Raw genomic sequence first — 20,942 nt, 5'->3', positions numbered from 1 at the left:
TGTGTGCTGTTTATTAATAAACAATAAAATATATTCCTAAATGATAACATGCATAAAAGCAGAACGGTATTTGTACGTCAGTGGGAAAATAGCGGTGGCTTGCTAGCTTTTGTGCGGCTTCCCGGGTCAGTGAAAACTTTCAAAAGAGAAATGAATGAACTTACCAGGTTGCCCGATCTCTTCACATATCTTCCTCCAAGCTCGGTCCTTTTTATTCCTGTCTCGGTACTGAAAGCAGCTGGTGTTGTACAGCTCCGAGTTGTTTGCTACCGCATTGATTAGCCTTCCCCTCCATTGAAGTATGAAAGGCTTTGGCTGGATCTGCCCCTTTGACCTAGGTAACAGCCACGTCACCAGGCTCCTGATTGGTTGTCGCGGCGCGATTTGACGCTGGAGTTCAGATTTTTCCAACTCGAGCGGTAGACGCGAAACGCGCGTATGCACAAAATGCAACACAAAAACTCACGCGCGTGGTTTTATTCGCGAGTCAAACGCGCCAGACGCGCTACACTGACGCGCGTTTCACGCGTTTTGGCGTTTTCGCGACGCAAATCTATGGCAAGCCGTTAGAGCCATAAATCGCCACTTTCCTAACCCGTTTGGTTAAGAAATGGCGTAAAAAACGCCGTTTAATTATTCAAAACGCCGAAAAAAGCGGCGTTCTGTTCCGACAAACGCCGCTTTTTCCGCCACTCGGATGGTGCCCTGAACGCACCATCCGAGTGACGTAAAAAGCGGCGTTCAAAGACAGACGGAAACGCCGTTTTTTACGCTACTCGGCACAAAACGCCGTTTTTATGCATCTTTGAACGGCGTTTTTTACGGCGTTCTCTGCCAGCTGTAACGGCGTTTAAAACGGCGTTTTATTGAAATTATGCAGGGCACTCCCCATGGTTCCCTCATCCAATTACTTTCAACTCATTTCACCCAATCAAAGAAGAGGAAGTGCAGACCACACTAATGCATCACCGATTCACCTTGCTGCTAAGCGATTGCCTATTCAGTACCAGTGCTTGTCACAGTATTCACTTGTATTATAATCCCACTATGCATTTTGATGTGTTTAAGGCATGATCGAGCAAACAAACGACAGAATACTTTTTCTGAAACCTTAACTGTGTTACCTGTTATGGCAGCTAACAGGTAATGAGCAGAGCTAGCTCTGCTCATTTCTGAGCTTCTTTCTTATTTTCCTCTTTACTTCTCTTAACCTTTAACTTATGTTTTAGCAATCAGATCCTGCCATCTTGCATTACCGCTTCGTGCTAGTTATGTTGACTTTTCTCTTCTTTTGTCTCCACTTTTTTCACCCGTGTTTGGACACTCGGCGCATGGCTCCTTTGTTTACATTAGGGATCAGCTGTTAGCGCTGCGCCCTGCAGCTGCGCTACCGGCAGACAGACCCTACATCCCCAGTGAGGGAAGAAACGGGGGTGATGTCTCCCGAGGACACCTCACACACCATCTCTCCTTCCTGTAATCACTTTAAATGTGAGATCGCTCCCTGATATGATTGAGGAGCTAATGACGCTAACCCGGTCACAGTGGCAGTATCCCGGTACTCCCTCTGTGAGTAGGCTGCCCGGCTTCCAGCTGCTGCGGGCGGACAAGACGAGAGACAGCGGTGAGAGGAAAGGAGGGGGGCTGGCAGTGTTTGTTAAAGACGGTTGTGGTATCTCTGGGCACATCGCTGTGAAAGAACAACTCTGCAACACAGACATTGCGCTATTAGCGGTTAGCATCCGTGGAGGTAGCCTGTGACTCTCTGTGGTCCGCAGACTGCAAACGCAATCTCCGAGAGCTCTTCTTCTAATATCAGGGGACTTTAATCATGTCTCGCTGGACTCCACACTGCCCACCTTCACCCAGTATGTGACCTGCCCCACCGTAGGCAATAAAACATTGTACTTAATGTATGCCAATGAAAAAGTGGCATACAGTTCATCACCTCCCCCTGCCCAGGGAAGATCCGATCGTAACCGAGTGCGTCTTGTCCCTGTGTGTGCAGCCCTTACTGTGCAGGGAGCCACTAATCACCCACGCAGTGCAGAGATGGTCCGCGGAGGGCATATAAATAAATAATAAAAGCAAGTAAATGACAGTATGCTCTTTCTGAAACAAACGGAGACCTTAACTTTTATCAAAATACCGTTTTACTCAGTTTAAAGTAATACCACTGTATAATAGCCTTCAAATTTAATAATGTTAACAGTATCTCATGAATATTTTTGCCCTTTCAACATGCATTAAAAAAATAGATATACAGTTTTGAATCAGACCTGTATGTACGTTTTCTCAAAAGTGACGTAAATAAGTAATCTCAAGAACCTGAAATAATAGTTTCCCACGTAAACTGGAGATGTCCTTGTCAATGTCATCAGAGTACTGTGGATGTCTTACACGAATTTGAAACATAAAACCAGAGTGGCACATGACAGTGTTGCACATAACATAACTAGTTTATATGACATGAAGTTATAAAAAAAAAAAAAGAATCCATGTAACTTGGTAATGGCTTCTTTCTGATAACTGTCGGCTGCAGTGTGCATTATCTTGACAAAAGTATAAGATACTGAACCCACTGATATGATGTGGTGGAGGAGCACAAATACCTGGACACCCACATATATACATTTGCTGAACTGGAAGATCAAAACAGAAGCTGTACACAAGCAGTGTATGGGCAGGCTATTTTTTGTGAGCAAGCTTGTGCAGCGCACTTTGATGTGTTCTTCTTGGATCAGGAGAGCAAGCTCTGTGATTGGCTGCACTTCGGAAGCTGTGGTGGAGAGGAAGTGAGTGAACAAACTGCCATGCATCATGGATATTCCTCTCAATCCACCTCACCAGGTACTTCTCTAAAAGTGTGACTCAGGTCTGTTGCCCCAAAGGATACAGGAAATGTTAGATATTTTAGTATTTTGGGAGCATGTACTGAATACCTTTTTTGATGATATTATACAAAGGACCCTGTTTCTGCAATGCCCTTTGTTTGAACTTCATCTCCTCTTGCTGCGACCCCACGGGCAACTTCCTTTGGCCTGCTGGTCTGGAAAATCCAACAGTTCATCTATATGTAAAGAAGGCACTTAAACTGGAACAGGCATAGCTGCGTTGATCCTGCTGTGGTATAGTGGGACAGTGCATTCCTCGAGTGCACATCAAGTTTGCAGCCTGCTAAAGATCACACACCATTGATTATGTGCCTCTAGGTATATATGGTTAAACATTTCCTAATGCAAATAACTACATGCAGTATTCTACCATGTGCAAACTTATATCACTAAAGGATTCTAACTGTCTAGTGTTTAATGGACCTGTCAAAAGTATGTTGAGATTATAGAAGGCCCCTTTCAGAGCTAGGGGGAACTTCCTTATATGGTTGTAACTTGTAACTTGAAACTTATTGACACACGAACCCTTCTGCCTATAAAAACCCTGCACAGAAGAATAAACTTTGAGTTGATTTTGGGAAAGCAGTCTCTGTATCATTTTGTTCTCCCAGGCTACTCCCGGCGCTGTAACTAACCCGCTGAACGGCATACCTGAGCTTACTTTGAATAATTAATCTTATACAAAACTCTGCTTATCGCTGCCCACGTCTCGAAGGAAACTCGATCCACGGATGACCCGGAAGGAGAGATTTCTTTCAGGAAATGCACTGATTTCCATGACAGAATTCACAACAACACAGACACAGGTCGGTTCTTTGAAACGGGTGTTTATTACTTGGGCCTTCTCTCCTTGGCTTCACCATCACCAGTACGGGAGGACAGGGAGCGATCTCACATTTAAAGTGATTACAGGAAGGAGAGATGGTGTGTGAGGTGTCCTCGGGAGACATCACCCCCGTTTCTTCCCTCACTGGGGATGTAGGGTCTGTCTGCCGGTAGCGCAGCTGCAGGGCGCAGCGCTAACAGCTGATCCCTAATGTAAACAAAGGAGCCATGCGCCGAGTGTCCAAACACGGGTGAAAAAAGTGGAGACAAAAGAAGAGAAAAGTCAACATAACTAGCACGAAGCGGTAATGCAAGATGGCAGGATCTGATTGCTAAAACATAAGTTAAAGGTTAAGAGAAGTAAAGAGGAAAATAAGAAAGAAGCTCAGAAATGAGCAGAGCTAGCTCTGCTCATTACCTGTTAGCTGCCATAACAGGTAACACAGTTAAGGTTTCAGAAAAAGTATTCTGTCGTTTGTTTGCTCGATCATGCCTTAAACACATCAAAATGCATAGTGGGATTATAATACAAGTGAATACTGTGACAAGCACTGGTACTGAATACCCAGATAGCAAGGAGACATTGAACAGATGTTGATTTTCCATCTGAACCATCAGAATCGTCAGGATTGAAATGTTAACACAAAACCAATGTTGAAACAACATTGAAATACTGATGAAACCTGACACTGACATTGAAATAACATTGATTCACTGTTGTTCTGTCATCGTTGATTGTTGATCTATTTATAGTTGACAAGGTGACAACAATCACGTTGAAAAACCAATGATTTATGGTTGAGCGGGAAATTGAAGCTGCCACCACTTGGACTATTCCATAGCACCCCTCTCAGTGGTACATCCCTCCAGGTAACCATTGTCTTGTACAGTAGAGCGGGACATTCGATTTACTCTCAGCGGAATTGACCGGAGAAGGCATCAGTTCATGCACTGCACTGGCCTGCACCACGATTAGTATAAGGTAAGAATGAATGAATTTTCTTCTATTCGTTATTTCCACGGTCGCATTTGAATAACAGTAAAAAAAAACTGGTTAATGTACAGTTTTGGACAAAATGTGGGAGCCCGAAATCGTGTCTATTACAATCCGGCAACAAGTAAATTGCACTGCGAACAAAGTCTATCAACAAAGAAAACATTTTCGTTTCATACTTTTCTGTTATATTCCCTTACAAAACTAGCGTTAACGCTTCGAGGGTTCCTTTGTTCTTGCCGTCGCCTCGGCGCTTGACCCAGACTTTCACTCTGTAGTTGCTTTTTAGCATAGTACTACAAAAAAATTGTAAATCTGTGATATATGATTGATAAACGTAAAGGTAACTGTATAAATGTGTTCAATGACTTTGTTACTTTTAATGATTGGTGAGCACCCGCTTCGATTCGCACTCAATTCAGACTTTACGTTGCACGCTCACCTAACTTTACGTTGCACGCTCACCTAACTTTACGTTGCACGCTCACCTAACTTTACGTTGCACGCTCACCTACCTTGCGTTTGCACCTTTTGTCCACACGTAAACTGTGTTTTCATTAACTGAAAACTGAGGCTATGTCCACACGTACACGGGTATTTTTGAAAACTGAGATTTTCCGTTTTCGTTTTAAAAAATAATCCCGTCCACACGTAAAGGCAGAAATGAAGGAAAACGCTGCTAGGAACATGCCAAAGCCATTCACACATAATTCACGCACTGGTGATGGCAAGCTACATATACAAATATCAAATATATGTGAGTTAGAACAACTTATACTTGAATGCAGAATGTTACACCGTCACTTATGGATATATTAATTTTTTGCCTCTCACTGCTTAAGCCATTAATCTTTCTAGAATTGTTTTTTTTTTTTTTAAACAGATGCGACCTCACAAAAGATATTAACTATGCTGTCAGACCTGACGAGAGCTGTGAACGAACTGCGTGATGAGGTCAGAGCCATCCGCAATACCGGCTGCAATGATTCGGTAGATGCTGGGGTACTGCCTCTGGATTTGCCCTTGCACAACATGGAGGACCTAAACAATGCAGAGGCAGCTCTTCAATCAATAGAGGCAAATAAGGCAATGGTAAGTATATAAAGTTTATGTACACTTTGTAACTATAAAGTGTAATAGCTGTGATTTAAATACATAACAACGGCCTGTTGATTAAACACACAAGCACTTGCATACACATTTAAGACATGAGACACGCTAATTCCATCTATTGAAATGTGTCTATAGGTGAGACGCCTTGCCTTGATTGGAGGGACCACACTGGAGGTGCGAGTCCGCCGTGTAATGGCTTATGCCATTACAAACGAGCTGGCCTCGTTACTAAACTGGGCAGGGAAAAAAACCAAGGACCAGACAAAGCAAAAAAGGGCATTTAAAGATACAGCGCTCTGCAAATGCATATTTGGTAAGTTTTACCGTTTTTTTGCTATATTACTTTGTCTTTCTTAATAACAAGACTTTCATGTCCGGTTAATCTGGAGATGGAGTCTTTGGTCTTTGGCTTGTTTAGTCCTCGGGTTGTAGTTTGTACAGCCCAAGGACCCCATGTTTATTTTGTTTTAAAGGATACACGGCACACTATGCTAAGACTTATCACTTTTTCCGCTCATAGCTCTTTGGGAATAAAATGCAGCAGTTTGCAGATTTACACCTGGTGACTTTCATGTTTATCAGCCTAGGAGTTTACATACTTTCTCCCCGCTGAAGACAGTTACAGTGGGGCAAAAAAGTATTTATCATGTGCTATAACATGAGCTTATTCATGTGCTCTAATTCACTTTTTTTGTTTGTGTGTGTGTGTGTGTGTGTGTATTTTTGTCCTAGATGGTCTGACGCAGCAGTTAGGGGCAAACTCTATGTCCGAGTTTGTCTTTGCACAAGCAGTGCAGAAATGGCTCCGGTACGCCCCAGATCGTTTGGGTGGTGCAGGACGCACATCATGCATCCCCATCCCGAAGTAAAAAATTACAAATTTATGTTAAACATAAATGTAAATAGAAAACTGTGTTTTAATAAAGTATTTAGCAAACGAAACATATGCCTATTGACCTTTTTTTGTTTATTTTTTTTCTCTGTTACATCACATGCAATGCTTTCTTATTTTAGGATAATAATATTGACATGATACATCGTGAGACTTTTGTTTTTTATAAAGGGTGTCCAATTTGAGGAATAAGTACAATTATGTGTTTAGGTGGTTTAAGTATTGATGGAAACATGCAGTAGTTTAGTATTGGTTAAAATACCTATAAAGAGAGGTAGATTTCCAGTCATGATTTAACTGTTGTTTTAATAAAAAGCAACTGTGCGAAAGAGGTGGAAAATCAACATCATAGCTCAACAGTGTTTCAATATCAGAATCTGACATTGTTTCAATGTCAACAGTATTAGAAAATACAACGTTGAATCAATGTCAGGTTTCAACATTGATTCAACATCAAAACCTGACGTTGTTTCAACATTAAAAACGGGTGCAAGAGTGACGTTAGGTCAACGTCACACTTCAATGTTGATTCAATGACACAGCCTGATATTGACTCAACAGTGTTTCAATGTTTCCTTGCTATCTGGGTAGGCAATCGCTTAGCAGCAAGGTGAATCGGTGATGCATTAGTGTGGTCTGCACTTCCTCTTCTTTGATTGGGTGAAATGAGTTGAAAGTAATTGGATGAGGGAACCATGGGGAGTGCCCTGCATAATTTCAATAAAACGCCGTTTTAAACGCCGTTACAGCTGGCAGAGAACGCCGTAAAAAACGCCGTTCAAAGATGCATAAAAACGGCGTTTTGTGCCGAGTAGCGTAAAAAACGGCGTTTCCGTCTGTCTTTGAACGCCGCTTTTTACGTCACTCGGATGGTGCGTTCAGGGCACCATCCGAGTGGCGGAAAAAGCGGCGTTTGTCGGAACAGAACGCCGCTTTTTTCGGCGTTTTGAATAATTAAACGGCGTTTTTTACGCCATTTCTTAACCAAACGGGTTAGGAAAGTGGCGATTTATGGCTCTAACGGCTTGCCATACAAATCTGCTTCCGAATTTTCGCGGGACCCGCAATCGCGCGTCATCGCGCCTTTCCATTGACTTTACATGTAAACCTGACGCTCTATTCGCGTCCATCGCGTTCGGTGTGAACACACCGTTAGAGGGCAAACAGAATAATTTCACTCGATTCATGGGTTACCTGACTGGTTGGGAAAGGAAAGAGCTGCCGTGTTGTCCGCCGTGGCTCCCAGTCGCTATAGTTAGCCTACTATGCCTACTCCAAGTAGTCCTATGTCATGCCGCTGCTACACGCCTCACAACAAATGAACTGCAAGCGTGTTCACGTGACACGGTGACAGTGAAAAAGCGACAGGGTTCGGGTGTCTTTGAAGAAGGGGCACAAATCAAGCCATTATTTTCACACCTTTTTAAATCGCGCAGCTTTAAAAAAAAAAAAAAAAATCACGTCTTTCAAAAGGGCACTTTTTTGGACTGAGGGCAAAAGGGCAAGTGCTTCAGCACCACCTCGTCTCTATCTGTGCACGCCAGTGTCAATGGTTTTTATAATAATAAAGTTTGAATAAAGACAAACAGGTTTATTTTCTACTGATGATTATTTTATTCATTATTCGTGTCTTTGTGGTGAATATTCATACCAAAAAATTTTCTCTCAGGAAGAAGTGAGAAACAGGAAGTGGAATCAATTACATTCAGTACAGCTAGCCCCGCCCCCTCCTTTTGTTCTTACTCCTGGACCAATAGCAGGGGATGAGGGCGAGAAAGCTGCACTCCTATTGGTGCATTCTGGTCTTCATAAATCTATTTTGAATATTACAAATATATAAAAGCTCTACGGTGATGATACAGAGTCTTTACTTCAGCTCAGAGTCACACACACACACACACCTGCAGGCCGTCGGGTCAAAGGTCAAACAGAATCAGCTGATACAAAAACAATCACAAGTGCAGTAAAAGTCAGTCAGACAGGAAGTCTGCGCTCTCAGCCCGGCCGAGGAAGAGTCAGCAGCCAAAGTGTTTGAGCTTCACATTTCCTCCTGAGGAGCCTCACCTGGACAGGTGGGTGTGTTTACAACAAATAAAAAAAACATTAAAAACAAACGAAATGATGACAAGGCGGCGCCGACGGCGGCGAGGTCCAACACGAACACGACTCCAAGAAAAACACGACATCCCGAAACAGTCTGACGTCAGAGTGTGTTCATAAACTGATTCAGAGTCAGCGACAGGAAACAAACATCTGAGACTTTCAGAATAAAGCTGGAAAGACGTTCAGAATCTTTCCAAAATAAAGTTTTTAATGCAGCGACATCAGTGTCGATTTACACAATAAATATTCCAGCAAAACGTTTAAAAACGAGAAATGAGCAGAAGGTCAAAGGTCAAAAGTTTACGTTTGTGTCGTGAAAAAAAAAAAAAAAAAAAAAAAAAAGAAAAAGGAAGAAAAAAGGATTTTAAACTCGCTGCTCCAAGCCTGCTCGCTCTCAGGTATCCAAGAATGCCTCAGTGGGGCGGGGCACAGAGCTCTGCATCTCCAAAAATGTGAGTGAACAACTCCGTCTGCACGTGACCACGAGCGAGGACAGAAACACGCCGAAATGTGAACCAATCGAGCGGCAGCGACACTACAGGCTGTGAAGCCTGCCCCCTGCTGGTACACCGAGGGGCTGCGGGGAGGAGGAGGAGCTTAATGCTGATGCTGAGATGGGTTTTTATTGGTCAGAGACTAGATTACTCATGTTCCCACTAAGATAACGGAAATAATTTGAGCTCGTTGTGACGTTACTCCGTCTCGTTAGTCGATTATGATTTTATTGTTTTTATTGTTGCTCAGCAGGACTCGTTCTGCCCTTAATAACAAACACGAACAGTTATGATCCAGTTTGATTCAAAATCTCAGATGATTTCTGTCCTGACGTCGACCCCGAGCTCCGTGTGTGTGTCTGTGCGCGTTCAGCGCAGCCAGGAGCAGGGCACCCACTGCGGCTCTGTGTCCAGCTTGTTGATGAGTCTCAGCAGCTCGGTGAAAGCTTTGTCCTGATCAGTGTTCACGATGATGGAGTCGAATAGGTGACCGCAGCCCTGCTCCATCTCACGCGCCTTCTCGATGATGTCACGCAGCTCCTCGGGCTACACACACACACACACACACACACACACACACACACACACACACACACACACACACACACACACACACACGTCAGTACTGAGACACACATGTATAAACACAGCTGATGGGCAAACGTAAACGGATGAGCACCTTGGGGTTCTTGTTTTCTTTAGCCAATAAAGCTCGAAGTCGTTCCTGGGAGGGCGGAGCTATGAAGATGATGTAAGGCTTCAAGTCTGAACTCCTCAGCACCTTCAGAGCCTGGAAACATAGACAGACACACACTCTATGTCATGTATAGAACAAGCAAACAGTGGAGAAAGCTCTTCAGCACAGGTGTTCCCAGGTATGAACACCTTCATGGCTTTCTGCAGGTGTACCCGGTCACTAGGGATGGGTATCGTTTAGGTTTTATCCGATACCGGTGCCAAACCGGTACTTTTTAAACGGTGCCGGTGCTTAAACGATGCTCGAACTGGTGCTTAATAAATGGAGAACACAAAATTGGTCCAAAAACCTCCCATATTCAGCTGGTTTTTTGTAAAAAGATAACAATGTTAGCCTTTTCTGCAGCTGTGGGGCATATATGGTATCACTCTTGGCTGGAAGCAGTGCTTGAACAATGGAAAAAACACAAACTTTGTCCTAAACCTCTCATGTTTAACTGTTTTCCACTTTTTCTTTGGTCATTTTAGCCTTTTTGGCCAGGGTGAAGGGAGCATCTGCCATCAAACAAGAAGACAGCCGGATGTAGCTACGACTGTGTTTGCTAGTTCACCTTACGTGCATTAATGTAATAACGTGGTTAGCCTACTCAACGTAAATTACACATGAACAACATTAAGCTACTCACGCAGAGAAGAACGGCTGCTGCTGCCGTCATCATCCGTCATCATTTCTGCTACACTGGCAGGGCTAGGGGCCAGGACTCTATTCTTCGTGTTTTTGGGGGATGTTGCTCTGGGTCCGATAACAGGCAACCCACCCGCAGTAGATGTGCTCGGTGTGAGTTCTCGCAGCAAGCTATCAAATACGGCGCATTTCTGGGCTTTTAAAAAAACGCTATGCGTCGCCAGGTGTTTCATCGGATTCGAGGTGTTACCTCCTTTGACAGTATCACAGTATCAGGTTAAATCACTTGTTGCTGCTGAGTTTGCATATTTTGCTGTGAAGTACAGCCAGACTTTTGACCGCTTCACCTTGGGCATTTTTAATCTTTAGCTCTGCTCTAAAAGAACGTACGTACCTGGCCCCGCCTACTATCCTCGTAAACGTAAAATGATTGGCTAGAAGTGTATCACAGCTCAGGAAAAAAAAGCACCGAAATAAAGCACCGAAATGTGCGCTGCTTTTCGGTCTGGTTACTACCGTTTATGTCAGAACGCACCGGTACCCATCCCTACCGGTCACCTCCACAGAGCTCCCATTGGCTCGCTGGCTCAAAGCCGAGGACCTGCAGCATCTGAACAGCTCACATTCATACTTCAGTGTCTGTTTATCAGGATCACCTGCACCGCAGTGCAAACGAGGTCCGTTTGTGATGAGTGCAGCTTGTGTAACGTGGATCATCAGTGGACGTGATGATGAGCTGTTATTTGCATGGAGAGCCTCCGAGGCAGCTGTCTGACACTCTTCCTGTGTCTGTGCCTTTATCTCAATCAGCAGAGTCAGAAACGTAACCCTTGTCCTCTGAGTGCTGGAGCTGCTGCTGAGTCTTCAAAGCAGACGTGGTCCTGCTGGCTTCATCAGGAGGGAATCAGCACCTCCGAGTCTCAGCCCACTGTCCTCAGCAGGAAAGGGTGGAGTGGCTACTCTAGGTTAGGGACAAGCTGCTGACCCAGGTGGAGGAGAGGAAGTATGTCGGGGTCTCGTTCACGAGTGAGGGCAGATCGACAGGTGATCTGTTGTGGTGAGTACAGAGCCGAGCATGATGATTAAGTGGTCAATCCACGTCCCCACCCTCACCTATGGTCACGAGCTTTGAAAAGAACAACATCACAAATAGGGCTGCACGATTAATCGTTAGAAAATCGCGATCTCGATTCATACTTATGTGCGATCTCATTTCCAAATGACAACGATTTAAAAAAAAAAAAAATAAAAAAAATAAAGACGACGACGATTGTACCGCATTTTGATCCGGGACGTAATCTGCATGAAAACAAGCGCTCACTCTTCCTGCTCAACAAATTCCCTATACACGTCGAACTCCCGCAGGCACAAAGAAATTATGGAGGCTATCACTTATCACCTGACCAAAGATATGGCTCCCATCAACACTGTGCAAAACGAGGGATTTAGGAAAATGATCAACACCCTAGACAAACGCTACACAGTGCTGTCCCGCAACTATTTTTCTATTGTTGCACTACCTGCTCTATACACGCAGCGTCGAGCAACGGTGGAGACGGAATTTCAAGCAGTACAACATTTTGCGGCAACAACAAAACGTGAGACATTTGTTGTTTTTATGTTCATTTATTGTTTTTATGTTCAGTCTCAACTGTTACGAAGTTGATGTGCAGTTAATAAGTGCAATAAATATTTATACTGGAAAAGAGAATCGTGATCTCAATTCTAAGCCAAAAAAATCGTGATTCTCATTTTATGCAAAATCGTGCAGATATAAAAAGGAAAAATCAGTTTTCTCTGGAGCGTTGCTGGTCTCTCTAAAGAAGCTCGGGGTAAGCTGAGCAGAGCTGCGACCAAGGCTGGGCCATATCACACCGTTCATGGTAATACCAGTATAATGTTACGCAATGATAAGAAAATAAGATAACCTTTATTAGTCCCATACGCGGGAAATATGGCGATAGAATATGAGTAAAACACGCATGCGCAGTGCCTTTGTTTACATACGCACATGGCGGAAAAAGCATGGCGGCGACGCAGAATGAGAAAGGCGAAAGCGGATCGTTGAATGAAACAGATGAACCAGAACTGGTTTGTAAAAATGCTGCAACTTCACTGGTGTGGAACTGGTTTAGCTTTCGTCCGTCAGATACACAACAAAGCACTATTTTTGGTAGAGCATGCTAGCGGGCCGTCGTTATTATCGAACTGATTTTATGTCGTACACGGCGCTCGAATGTCAAATGTTTCAGTATGACTTTGCAAAGCTACGAAGCCGCACCGCTTGATGGATTGTCATTACGGCTATCGTAGGCAGGAGCCTCGCGGAGTGATACGTACTGTGCTTCAACATAATGTTACCGTATTGTGTGTGTATAACCTCTTAAGTTTTGTGGATATTATACATGGTTATGCTGAGGATATGTCGGCCGGTTTCCACTGGAAATGCCTTTTGGTTAAACTGTCAGCGAGGAATTTGCATTTGCACTGTTACATTTTTATATAACTTTATTGCACATAAAAAACAGCTGCTTATTTAAGTGAAAAAAACCCCCAAAAACCCCAAAACAAAACAAAACACAGTTGTGGAGTTGTAAAGTATTTTGTCTCGCGTCAATTATATCGTCAGTTTTATTGTTATCGCAAATTTTCAAATGTATATCATGATAACTATTTTTGGCCATATCACCCTGCTCTAGCTTGAACTCCTCCACAATGACGAGTTGATGTCTCACTGGGAGGAGATGCTGGAGCAGATCCAGGACTCACGGGTGAGATTGTAGCTGAGTCCCAATACGTAGGCTGCATCCTTTGGAGAACAATTACGTCACAGCCAGGTGACGGAGGCTGTCCCAATTTGTCGACTCCTTAGAATTCACAGCGCGCCAATTCCAGTTTCCAACAATGGCGGCAGCTAGTTAGTTTTAATATTACTCTTATTATTCTTTCTGGGTCACAAAATAAACGTTTAACATATTTTCAGGCGAGAATGTAGCTGTGTAAACCTCAAATATCTGCTCAGTTTATCACGACATCACATATTTGCAAAAGCGCTCCGACGTTTTCGGAGACGTCTGTTACCCACTAGCCCGATAGCGAGCCGGGGGCAAGGCTAACTAGAGCCGTGAGAACACCGGACTCCCGGCAAATCGTTTTCAAACCCACCGCCGTCATTCGCTACTCAGGTTAAACATGATATATAAGTCACTTAGATAACTTAAAATGTTATTGTTTGGCTTTTTTCAGTATTTTATTTGTTCCTGAGTAAAACGGTTTGGCTGAGATTAAAGTTTTTACACAGCTGAATAAACGTCAAGCAGACAGCTGATTATCAGAAGTGTGAGATGCTCCAGAATTTACTCCGGTGTCCTGTTATATTTCAGACAGCAAGGAGCAGACAGCCGAGTTTATTAAACTCCACCGAGACAGCAGTGACGCTAATCAGAAGGCTCGACCGTCCAATTTCACAGCCTCGCACTTCCGGCCTTCTCTGTCTTCGAAGGACCCGGCCCACGTAGACCGTGAAGGCCGGGTCCTCAGGAGGATGCAGCCGACGTTTTGGGACACAGCTTGTATCTAACAGCAGCCCGGGGACGACTCTGTGACCCCAGGACGAGCTGGAGGAGGTGGGCGGGTGAGGCAGGTCTGGGCTTCGATGGTTACTGTTGTCACTGTGATTGGAACCCAGATAAGCAGAATGATCTTCATCATGGAAGCACAGAAGCTCAACTCTGAGCGGCATGGTGAGGTCCAACGGTGCATTCACAGGACTTCAGGTAAACTGATGCACTTTGTGCTAATTTATTACATTTGCAATGTTCTCAGGGCTCAGCTCCATCCAGGCTATCACAGAATCGTCCTTGTGTTTGGATGCGCAGACCTTTGGGATAGACTACTTTCTGAAAACACTGCTTCGAACTTTGACCTTCATATACAAGCTGAAAGAAAACATGACGCAGTCCTCTCTCAAAGGATTGTGGAAAGCATAAAACTGAACCTGGGCACATCCACCTCGTTCTGCCTCAGTACACACTCAGAGGACTTTAAAATCAAAGACGTGAATGATTCCAAGGTTTTAGTGACAGTGCCACATTAATCGTCTCTCATTTTCAGAGTTCCTCGTGTTTAGCTTCCTCTTTAAAAACGTGATTTATCGGAGCTGCAACCCTGTATGCATGAACTTGGTCAGGCTTCAGGTTGGGATGTTTCTCACAGCTGGAATCAGGAACTACTCGGCGTGGTTTGGAGGAAGCATTTGTGTCAGAGCTGCAGGTTAAAGATGTCAGAGTAAAGGCCTCATTCACTCAGTGTCCTCTGATGCACCATCCAACTCCAGTCCTTCTACTTTATCACCTGTAAAGTCCTCCCGAGAACAGTTGGAGACAGTTTGTTTTCATTTCCATGAAGAGGAGATAATGTTAATGTAACTCAGAAACATTTACATGTTATTTTGGACAGAGGAGCCGCTGAGACGCGTCAGCGCGCCCGTTATAAAACCCTCGAGCCGCCACACTGAGCCTCAGTCACCAAACAGCGACCCCACTCCACAGGTGAGACGCTTCGACTCCGGCTCATCGGGTGAGTCTGATTCTGTCCCTCAGCGTGGAGAAAACTTTAGCAGAGGTCACTGTGTGCTGAGCTGTAACACCAGTGTGACCTGTGCAGGTGTGCAGTTTACATCATGTCAGGTGTGCAGAGGTGTGTCCTGTCCTGGACCGTGCTGGCCCTGCTGCTGTCAGCTGGAACCAGTCTGGGTGAAGTTGATGTGCAGTGGCTGACTAAAACTGTAGAAATCATCAGGACAAGGTGAGTACACCAGCACCTCACGTCAGCATCAGTCACAGATTAAAGGCGTCGTGTAAAGCATGCTTTCCTGGGCAGGTATACAGAAAGGGGTCAGTTCTGTGCTGCTGTGAAGATCCCAGAGAAGCTGGTGAACCAGCAGAATCCAGACCTTGCAACGCTGCTTTCACAGGACACAGATGCAAACATGCAAGAGTATTTCAACGAACCTGAGAAATTTTACGCTGGTCTGTCTGTGGTGGCAGCAAAACCAGTAGAAGTGCCACACCAGGGCTGAATACCGTATTTTGAAACATATTGAGAGTAAGTGGATGAATGACCACACAAATAACTTCCTCCTTGTCTACACATATCTCTCTCCATGTGTACACAAATGTGCAAATCCAAGCAGCAGCAGAACCATTGTGGAATCAATCGGGAGATGGCGAGCTGGAAAGGGTATGCCCTGGTGTTTCAGAAACCTTACTCTCATCCAAAAGACTTAGCTCCCATTTCTGAAGCAGAATTAAAAACTGCTCTTTCTGAACTCGCTAAAACAATCGGTTACACAAACATATTACGTTGTTACAAGCCAGCGATCGGTGCGTTTCACTGTGTCACATGCTTCTCAGGTCCACAGAACACAGTTTTTGATGAGTGCATTGATCTACAGTCGGGGGCATCCAGCAGCAGTTAGGAATGATTTGTTTTCAAACTGTAAAGCTGATGGTTTCAGTTCTGTTAGAAATACTGAAACTGATTCTCTGATTGTGTGAATAAATACTATATTTCACACTGAAGCAGCTCAGCTTGTGTTTTTTGTTCTTCACACTGGCCTCATTTTAAGATGAGCTCAATAAGGTGCAGGTAAAATCAGGTGGAGAACTTCATCTAGTGTGTCCTGGGGCTGCAGGTGGAGGCAGAGTGACGGGGACCTCAGAGCTCTGATTCAGGTCCAGCAGTGTCTCAGCTAAGCATGTTTATTTAAAAAGGGATGATGCATAGGACTTAATGAACACTTAAATTGATCAGGTTAACATGCCAGAGTTAGCCACTGTTGGGATTAATATATTTGAAGTGGCTCAATTCAATGCTGTATATTACATAAAATGCCATATAGTGTAGTACCCCTCGTTTTGAAATACATTTACGATGCGTGGAGCAAAAAATATGAAAATAACTTTATACTTCTGTACACATCCCTGTCGCCACGTGCACACAGATGTGCAAACCCAGACAAACCTTTAGAAAACATTTTGGAATTGATTACACTGATGACAAACTGGCCACAGCATGCCCTCGTGTTTACACAACCATACACAACAGATAAAGAGGGCAATCTATTGTTTTCTGATGATGAGTTAGAAACTTCTTGCAGAAAAGATCGGTTATGCAAACATATTCAGGTGTTACAGACCAGGCAATACTTTTGAGTGTATCAGATGTTCCCCAGAACAGAACAAATTTGATGGTAACTGTATTTAAAGTGCAGCCAGCAAAAAGCAGCCTTCATCAGACCCAGGCATCGCTGCAAAGAAATGAGTCTCACAGTGAAAGCAGCACAGAGTTTAACATCAAGCTGTCTGACATCATCCCTGAAGCCACATCCTGAGTGACAGAACACAGGAAGCTTCTCCAACATGATTAGTTTCCAAACTGTTAAGCTGATGATTTCAATTCTGTTGAAATGCTGAAAACATTCATGTGTCTGATTTTCTGAATAAAGTCTGAAAGCTGCAAAGAACTTCATCTGATTAGACTCCGTTTATTTCATGCAAATGTGACTGTCTGCAGGCTCTGCACTAACCTCACACTCATTCATCACTCAGTTTTCAGCAGAAAACACACACCTGTGACATTTCACACTGAAGCAGCACAGCTCGTGTTCTTCAGACGCAGTTTGGGAGCTGGCCTCATCTTAAGATGAGATCAATAAGAATAACACAGCTGGAATCAGCTGCTCCTCATATTTAAACTCTGCTTCAGCCTCTCCAGTAAAATCAGTTTGAGACCCAGTGCAGATAAAAGCAGTGCTGCAGCTGTGCTACAGGTGGAGGCAGCATGACGTGGGCCTGAGAGCTCTGAAGTCAGCACGTGGATCAGCTGATCATCATCTTCAGACTGCAATTATTAAGATTCTGCTGAAGTCCCAGCCAACATAAAAACACAAGCAGCAGGTGGACCAATCGCAGCTCCCCACTCGCCCCTTCACTGCTGCTTTAGTAAGAACACACACAGGCCACACATCAGCGTTTCCTCCAATGAAAGCGCTCACACTGACCCCGCCTCCTGCCACATTAATCCAGCCTGATCGTCTGACAGCAAACACAAAGCATGCAGCTCTGCTTACAGTTTACACCCTGCAGGACCGTTCAATACAGCAGAAACATGTCTGTGTGCGCGCTCACATACACACCTGTGTGTGCAGACACAGCACGCAGATTTTCCCGGTGTTGATGACCTGTCTCACTGAGTCCGTACTCGTCCCGTACAGATTCTTCTCGAACTCTCCGGACTCGATCAGCTTCCCTGAAACACAAAAACAACTCATTTCACACCAACAGGAGGTTAAAGACCTCCAGACACCCTGAGCCTCACAGGCTGCAGTTTAAATAAAGCACTGACGCCACCTTGTGGTACAAACTGGTATTACACCAGAGCGCCATATTTCTGCCTCAGCATGTTTGGGACACGCTCGTCACCCTGCTCTCCTCTGATGCAGCTGCACTTTAGGACGTTTAAACACTTCTAACTTTAAATCGAGCACATTTGTACGACGTCCTCACGAATATTCTCAGATTTAAACGTCTCACCAGCCGCCAGCTCAGCCTCGAAGGTCTGCCGAGAAACAAAGTGATAGTCCCGACCGCTCTGCTCGCCCTCGCGACGGCTCCGCGTCGTGTCTACAACACACACACACACACAGAGTTAGTTTACACACACACACACGCGTGCACACACACACACACACGCGTGCGCACACACACACACGCGTGCGCACACACACACACGCGTGCGCACACACACACACACGCGCGCACACACACACACACACACACACATCCTTACGAGGTACAGCTCCAGCGAAGCGCTCTGGTTCACTGTTGAGCAGCCGCTGCCTGAGCTGCTCCTGCCCACAGCCGCTCGGACCAATCAGAGCAATTGGCCGCTTCCTATTGGCCGGCTGGTGGTACAGCGCCATCTCCTCATAGGTGAGAATTTCTTCATTATCGAGATCTGGAGCAAAAGACAAGAAAAAGAGACATCTGGAGTTTGAGTGAGGGTAGAGCAGGAGCTGAGGCTCCGCCTCCTCGCTGCCTGTCAGAGTTTAGGGACAGACTGACGCACCGTCGTTCCTGTGAGGGTTGTACAGCAGCTTCTTCCTCTTCCTCTTGTTCTTCTTCCCACACCAGAGCTTCCCTGCAAACAGACACCACTTCAGTGCACGAGTCACATGACCTCTAACCCCACACGGGTTTTTACAGCAATGAGGTCATAACATGGGCGAAGCAGGGACCGACCGGACTTCTCGGGCTCGTCTTCTTCTATGGTTTGCTTCATGGCTTCTCTCTGCTGCTGGAAACTCTTCCCTGTGGAGACAGAAGCAGAGAGCTGCTCAGCTGACACGAGAACAAACCGAGTTTTCCTCCAAATGTTGAACAGCTGACCTCAGGGAAAACACGATCACGCCAAACACGAGGAAATGTTTCAGTCCAACGTATGAAAACAAACAGAGGTGAGCCCACGCTCACCTCTGCGCGAGCGCAGCATTTCTCCCTTTGCAGGAGTTCTGAGCACGCTCAGATGGGGGAGACCCCAGGATCTGACATCATCTGGCCGGGATCATCCAGGAACAACTGGAAAAGCACATCAGCTGGAATTCTGCTGATGCCACGGGCAACTGGAAACAAAGGCGGAGCTTACTGACGCCCTCTGAGGGCAGCTGGACCTTAGGACTGAGGGGGGTAAGAAGGTGGCACTGAACATGAGGTGAAATGTCACTTCCTGTTTGGTGTGAAGTCAACACAGGGAAGCCACGAGTAACCGTCCCAACGGTCACGTGATCACAGAGGTCACGGAGGTCAAAGGTTGCTGCTAATCTGCTTTCTGTTATCCAAATCAAACGCTCTGAGCGCGCTCACACCGTGCAGCATTCTTCAAACCCTTAAGATAAAAAACCTCCGGCCGTCAGACCACCGTACCTGGCACCAGGCCGGCGAGCGGCTGGTTATCCTCGTCTCCGTCCCGGTACGCCTGCCACCAGTTGGGGTCGGACTGGCTGATGATGTGCAGGATATCTCCCTTCTGGAAGGACAAGCCGAGCTCTCTGCACGGCACGTAGGGGTCGTCCGAGGGGTCGTAGTCGAAATGAGCCTTCACGTGGACCTGAGGAGCGGAGCAGAGTCATGGGGTCAGAGGAAGGCTTCCACCCTCATCACTTCAGCGCGTCGGGAACGAGGCGTTCCTCTCATATCGCAGCACTCACCACACTCTCTTTGACGGGAGGAGGTTTGCTCTGATTGCTGGGAATCAGCACGAAGGTCAGGAGGCCGTGCATGTCGGCCTGTTTAGACACAAAGACACAAAATCATCTCCAACCACTGACGTGAAAGCGCCTGAGCTCACAGACGACGCTCAGCCGGAGTCCAACCTGCGCTCGTACGCGAAACACTCACCAGGATGTCAAACACCTGGTTGACGTCTTTGCCTCGGATCTCGATGCCGTTAATCTCCAGGATTTCGTCTCCTTCAGACAGAAGCCCGCTTCGTTCAGCGGCGCCGCCGCGAACGATCCGACTGATCACCACGCTGTCCATTTCATTCCGCACCGTCGCCCCCTGCAGAGCAAACCATGCATTTCATCACAGCCACGGAGTCCTGGCATCAAACACCAGGATGTTGTTGTCGCTTTGAACAGAGCTCGACTGTTTCCCAGCCCTCAGATTTCACATGTAATTAAAATGGGTCAAATCTGGACTCAAACGTGTGTGTGTGTGTGTGTGTGTGCGTGTGTGTGTGTGTGTGTGTGTGTGTACCAGAGGGATGTCTCGGGCCTTCTCGATGCGAACAATCTTCACGGTCTCTCCTCCCCACTGCGTCAGCATCTCGCCCTCGGCGGGCAGCGGCTCCAGCTGCATCTCCATCTCTGCTATGCTGTCATGGGTCAGAAGCAACGACTGCGCACGCGCGCGCACACACACACACACACACACACACACACACACACACACACACACACTGAGAAATCTGTGTGTGACTGTAAATGTTTAGACATCTTTGTGGGGACATGGAAACGAGTGTAGGTGTGTGTGTACCTGCAGATGTGTGTCTGAGAGCAGGCTGTGCAGCTCCAGGCCTTCTTTATTGTGACACGCCTGCAGGAGGTTCCTGACCTGAAACAGCAGCAGACACCCCCGCTCTGATCACTTCCTGTCACATGTCCAACTGTATTTTTTACATTATT

The 20,942-nt window shown here is 45.6% G+C and overlaps 1 protein-coding gene and 1 long non-coding RNA gene across 2 annotated transcripts in view; one reads left to right on the top strand and one right to left on the bottom strand.

The window, feature by feature from the left end:
- The first annotated feature begins 614 nt into the window (after nucleotides 1–614).
- Nucleotides 615–6,783, top strand: LOC143413998 (uncharacterized). The gene is made up of 5 exons (XR_013094557.1): nucleotides 615–1,143; nucleotides 1,354–4,701; nucleotides 5,597–5,805; nucleotides 5,962–6,139; nucleotides 6,559–6,783. It is a non-coding gene; the product is annotated as an uncharacterized LOC143413998 (long non-coding RNA).
- Nucleotides 6,784–8,308: 1,525 nt separating this feature from the next.
- LOC101480561 (protein PALS1) overlaps nucleotides 8,309–20,942 on the bottom strand; it is a 30,275-nt gene continuing 17,641 nt past the window's right edge. Inside the window, exons 6-17 of the mRNA XM_014410124.3 lie at nucleotides 20,794–20,871; nucleotides 20,515–20,655; nucleotides 20,155–20,316; nucleotides 19,965–20,042; nucleotides 19,681–19,864; nucleotides 19,000–19,068; nucleotides 18,827–18,898; nucleotides 18,548–18,715; nucleotides 18,292–18,381; nucleotides 17,895–18,007; nucleotides 9,995–10,105; nucleotides 8,309–9,861 (exon numbers count right to left, since the gene is read on the bottom strand). Of these exons, the coding sequence (XP_014265610.3) occupies nucleotides 9,685–9,861; nucleotides 9,995–10,105; nucleotides 17,895–18,007; nucleotides 18,292–18,381; nucleotides 18,548–18,715; nucleotides 18,827–18,898; nucleotides 19,000–19,068; nucleotides 19,681–19,864; nucleotides 19,965–20,042; nucleotides 20,155–20,316; nucleotides 20,515–20,655; nucleotides 20,794–20,871 (1,443 nt within the window). The 3' untranslated portion in view covers nucleotides 8,309–9,684. The remainder of the gene's footprint in view (nucleotides 9,862–9,994; nucleotides 10,106–17,894; nucleotides 18,008–18,291; nucleotides 18,382–18,547; nucleotides 18,716–18,826; nucleotides 18,899–18,999; nucleotides 19,069–19,680; nucleotides 19,865–19,964; nucleotides 20,043–20,154; nucleotides 20,317–20,514; nucleotides 20,656–20,793; nucleotides 20,872–20,942) is intronic.

This window comes from Maylandia zebra, linkage group LG19, assembly GCF_041146795.1.
Source record: "Maylandia zebra isolate NMK-2024a linkage group LG19, Mzebra_GT3a, whole genome shotgun sequence".
Taxonomy (NCBI): Eukaryota; Metazoa; Chordata; class Actinopteri; order Cichliformes; family Cichlidae; genus Maylandia; species Maylandia zebra.
The sequence above is the reverse complement of the archived record's forward strand: the minus strand, read 5'-3'. Positions and strand labels throughout refer to the sequence as shown.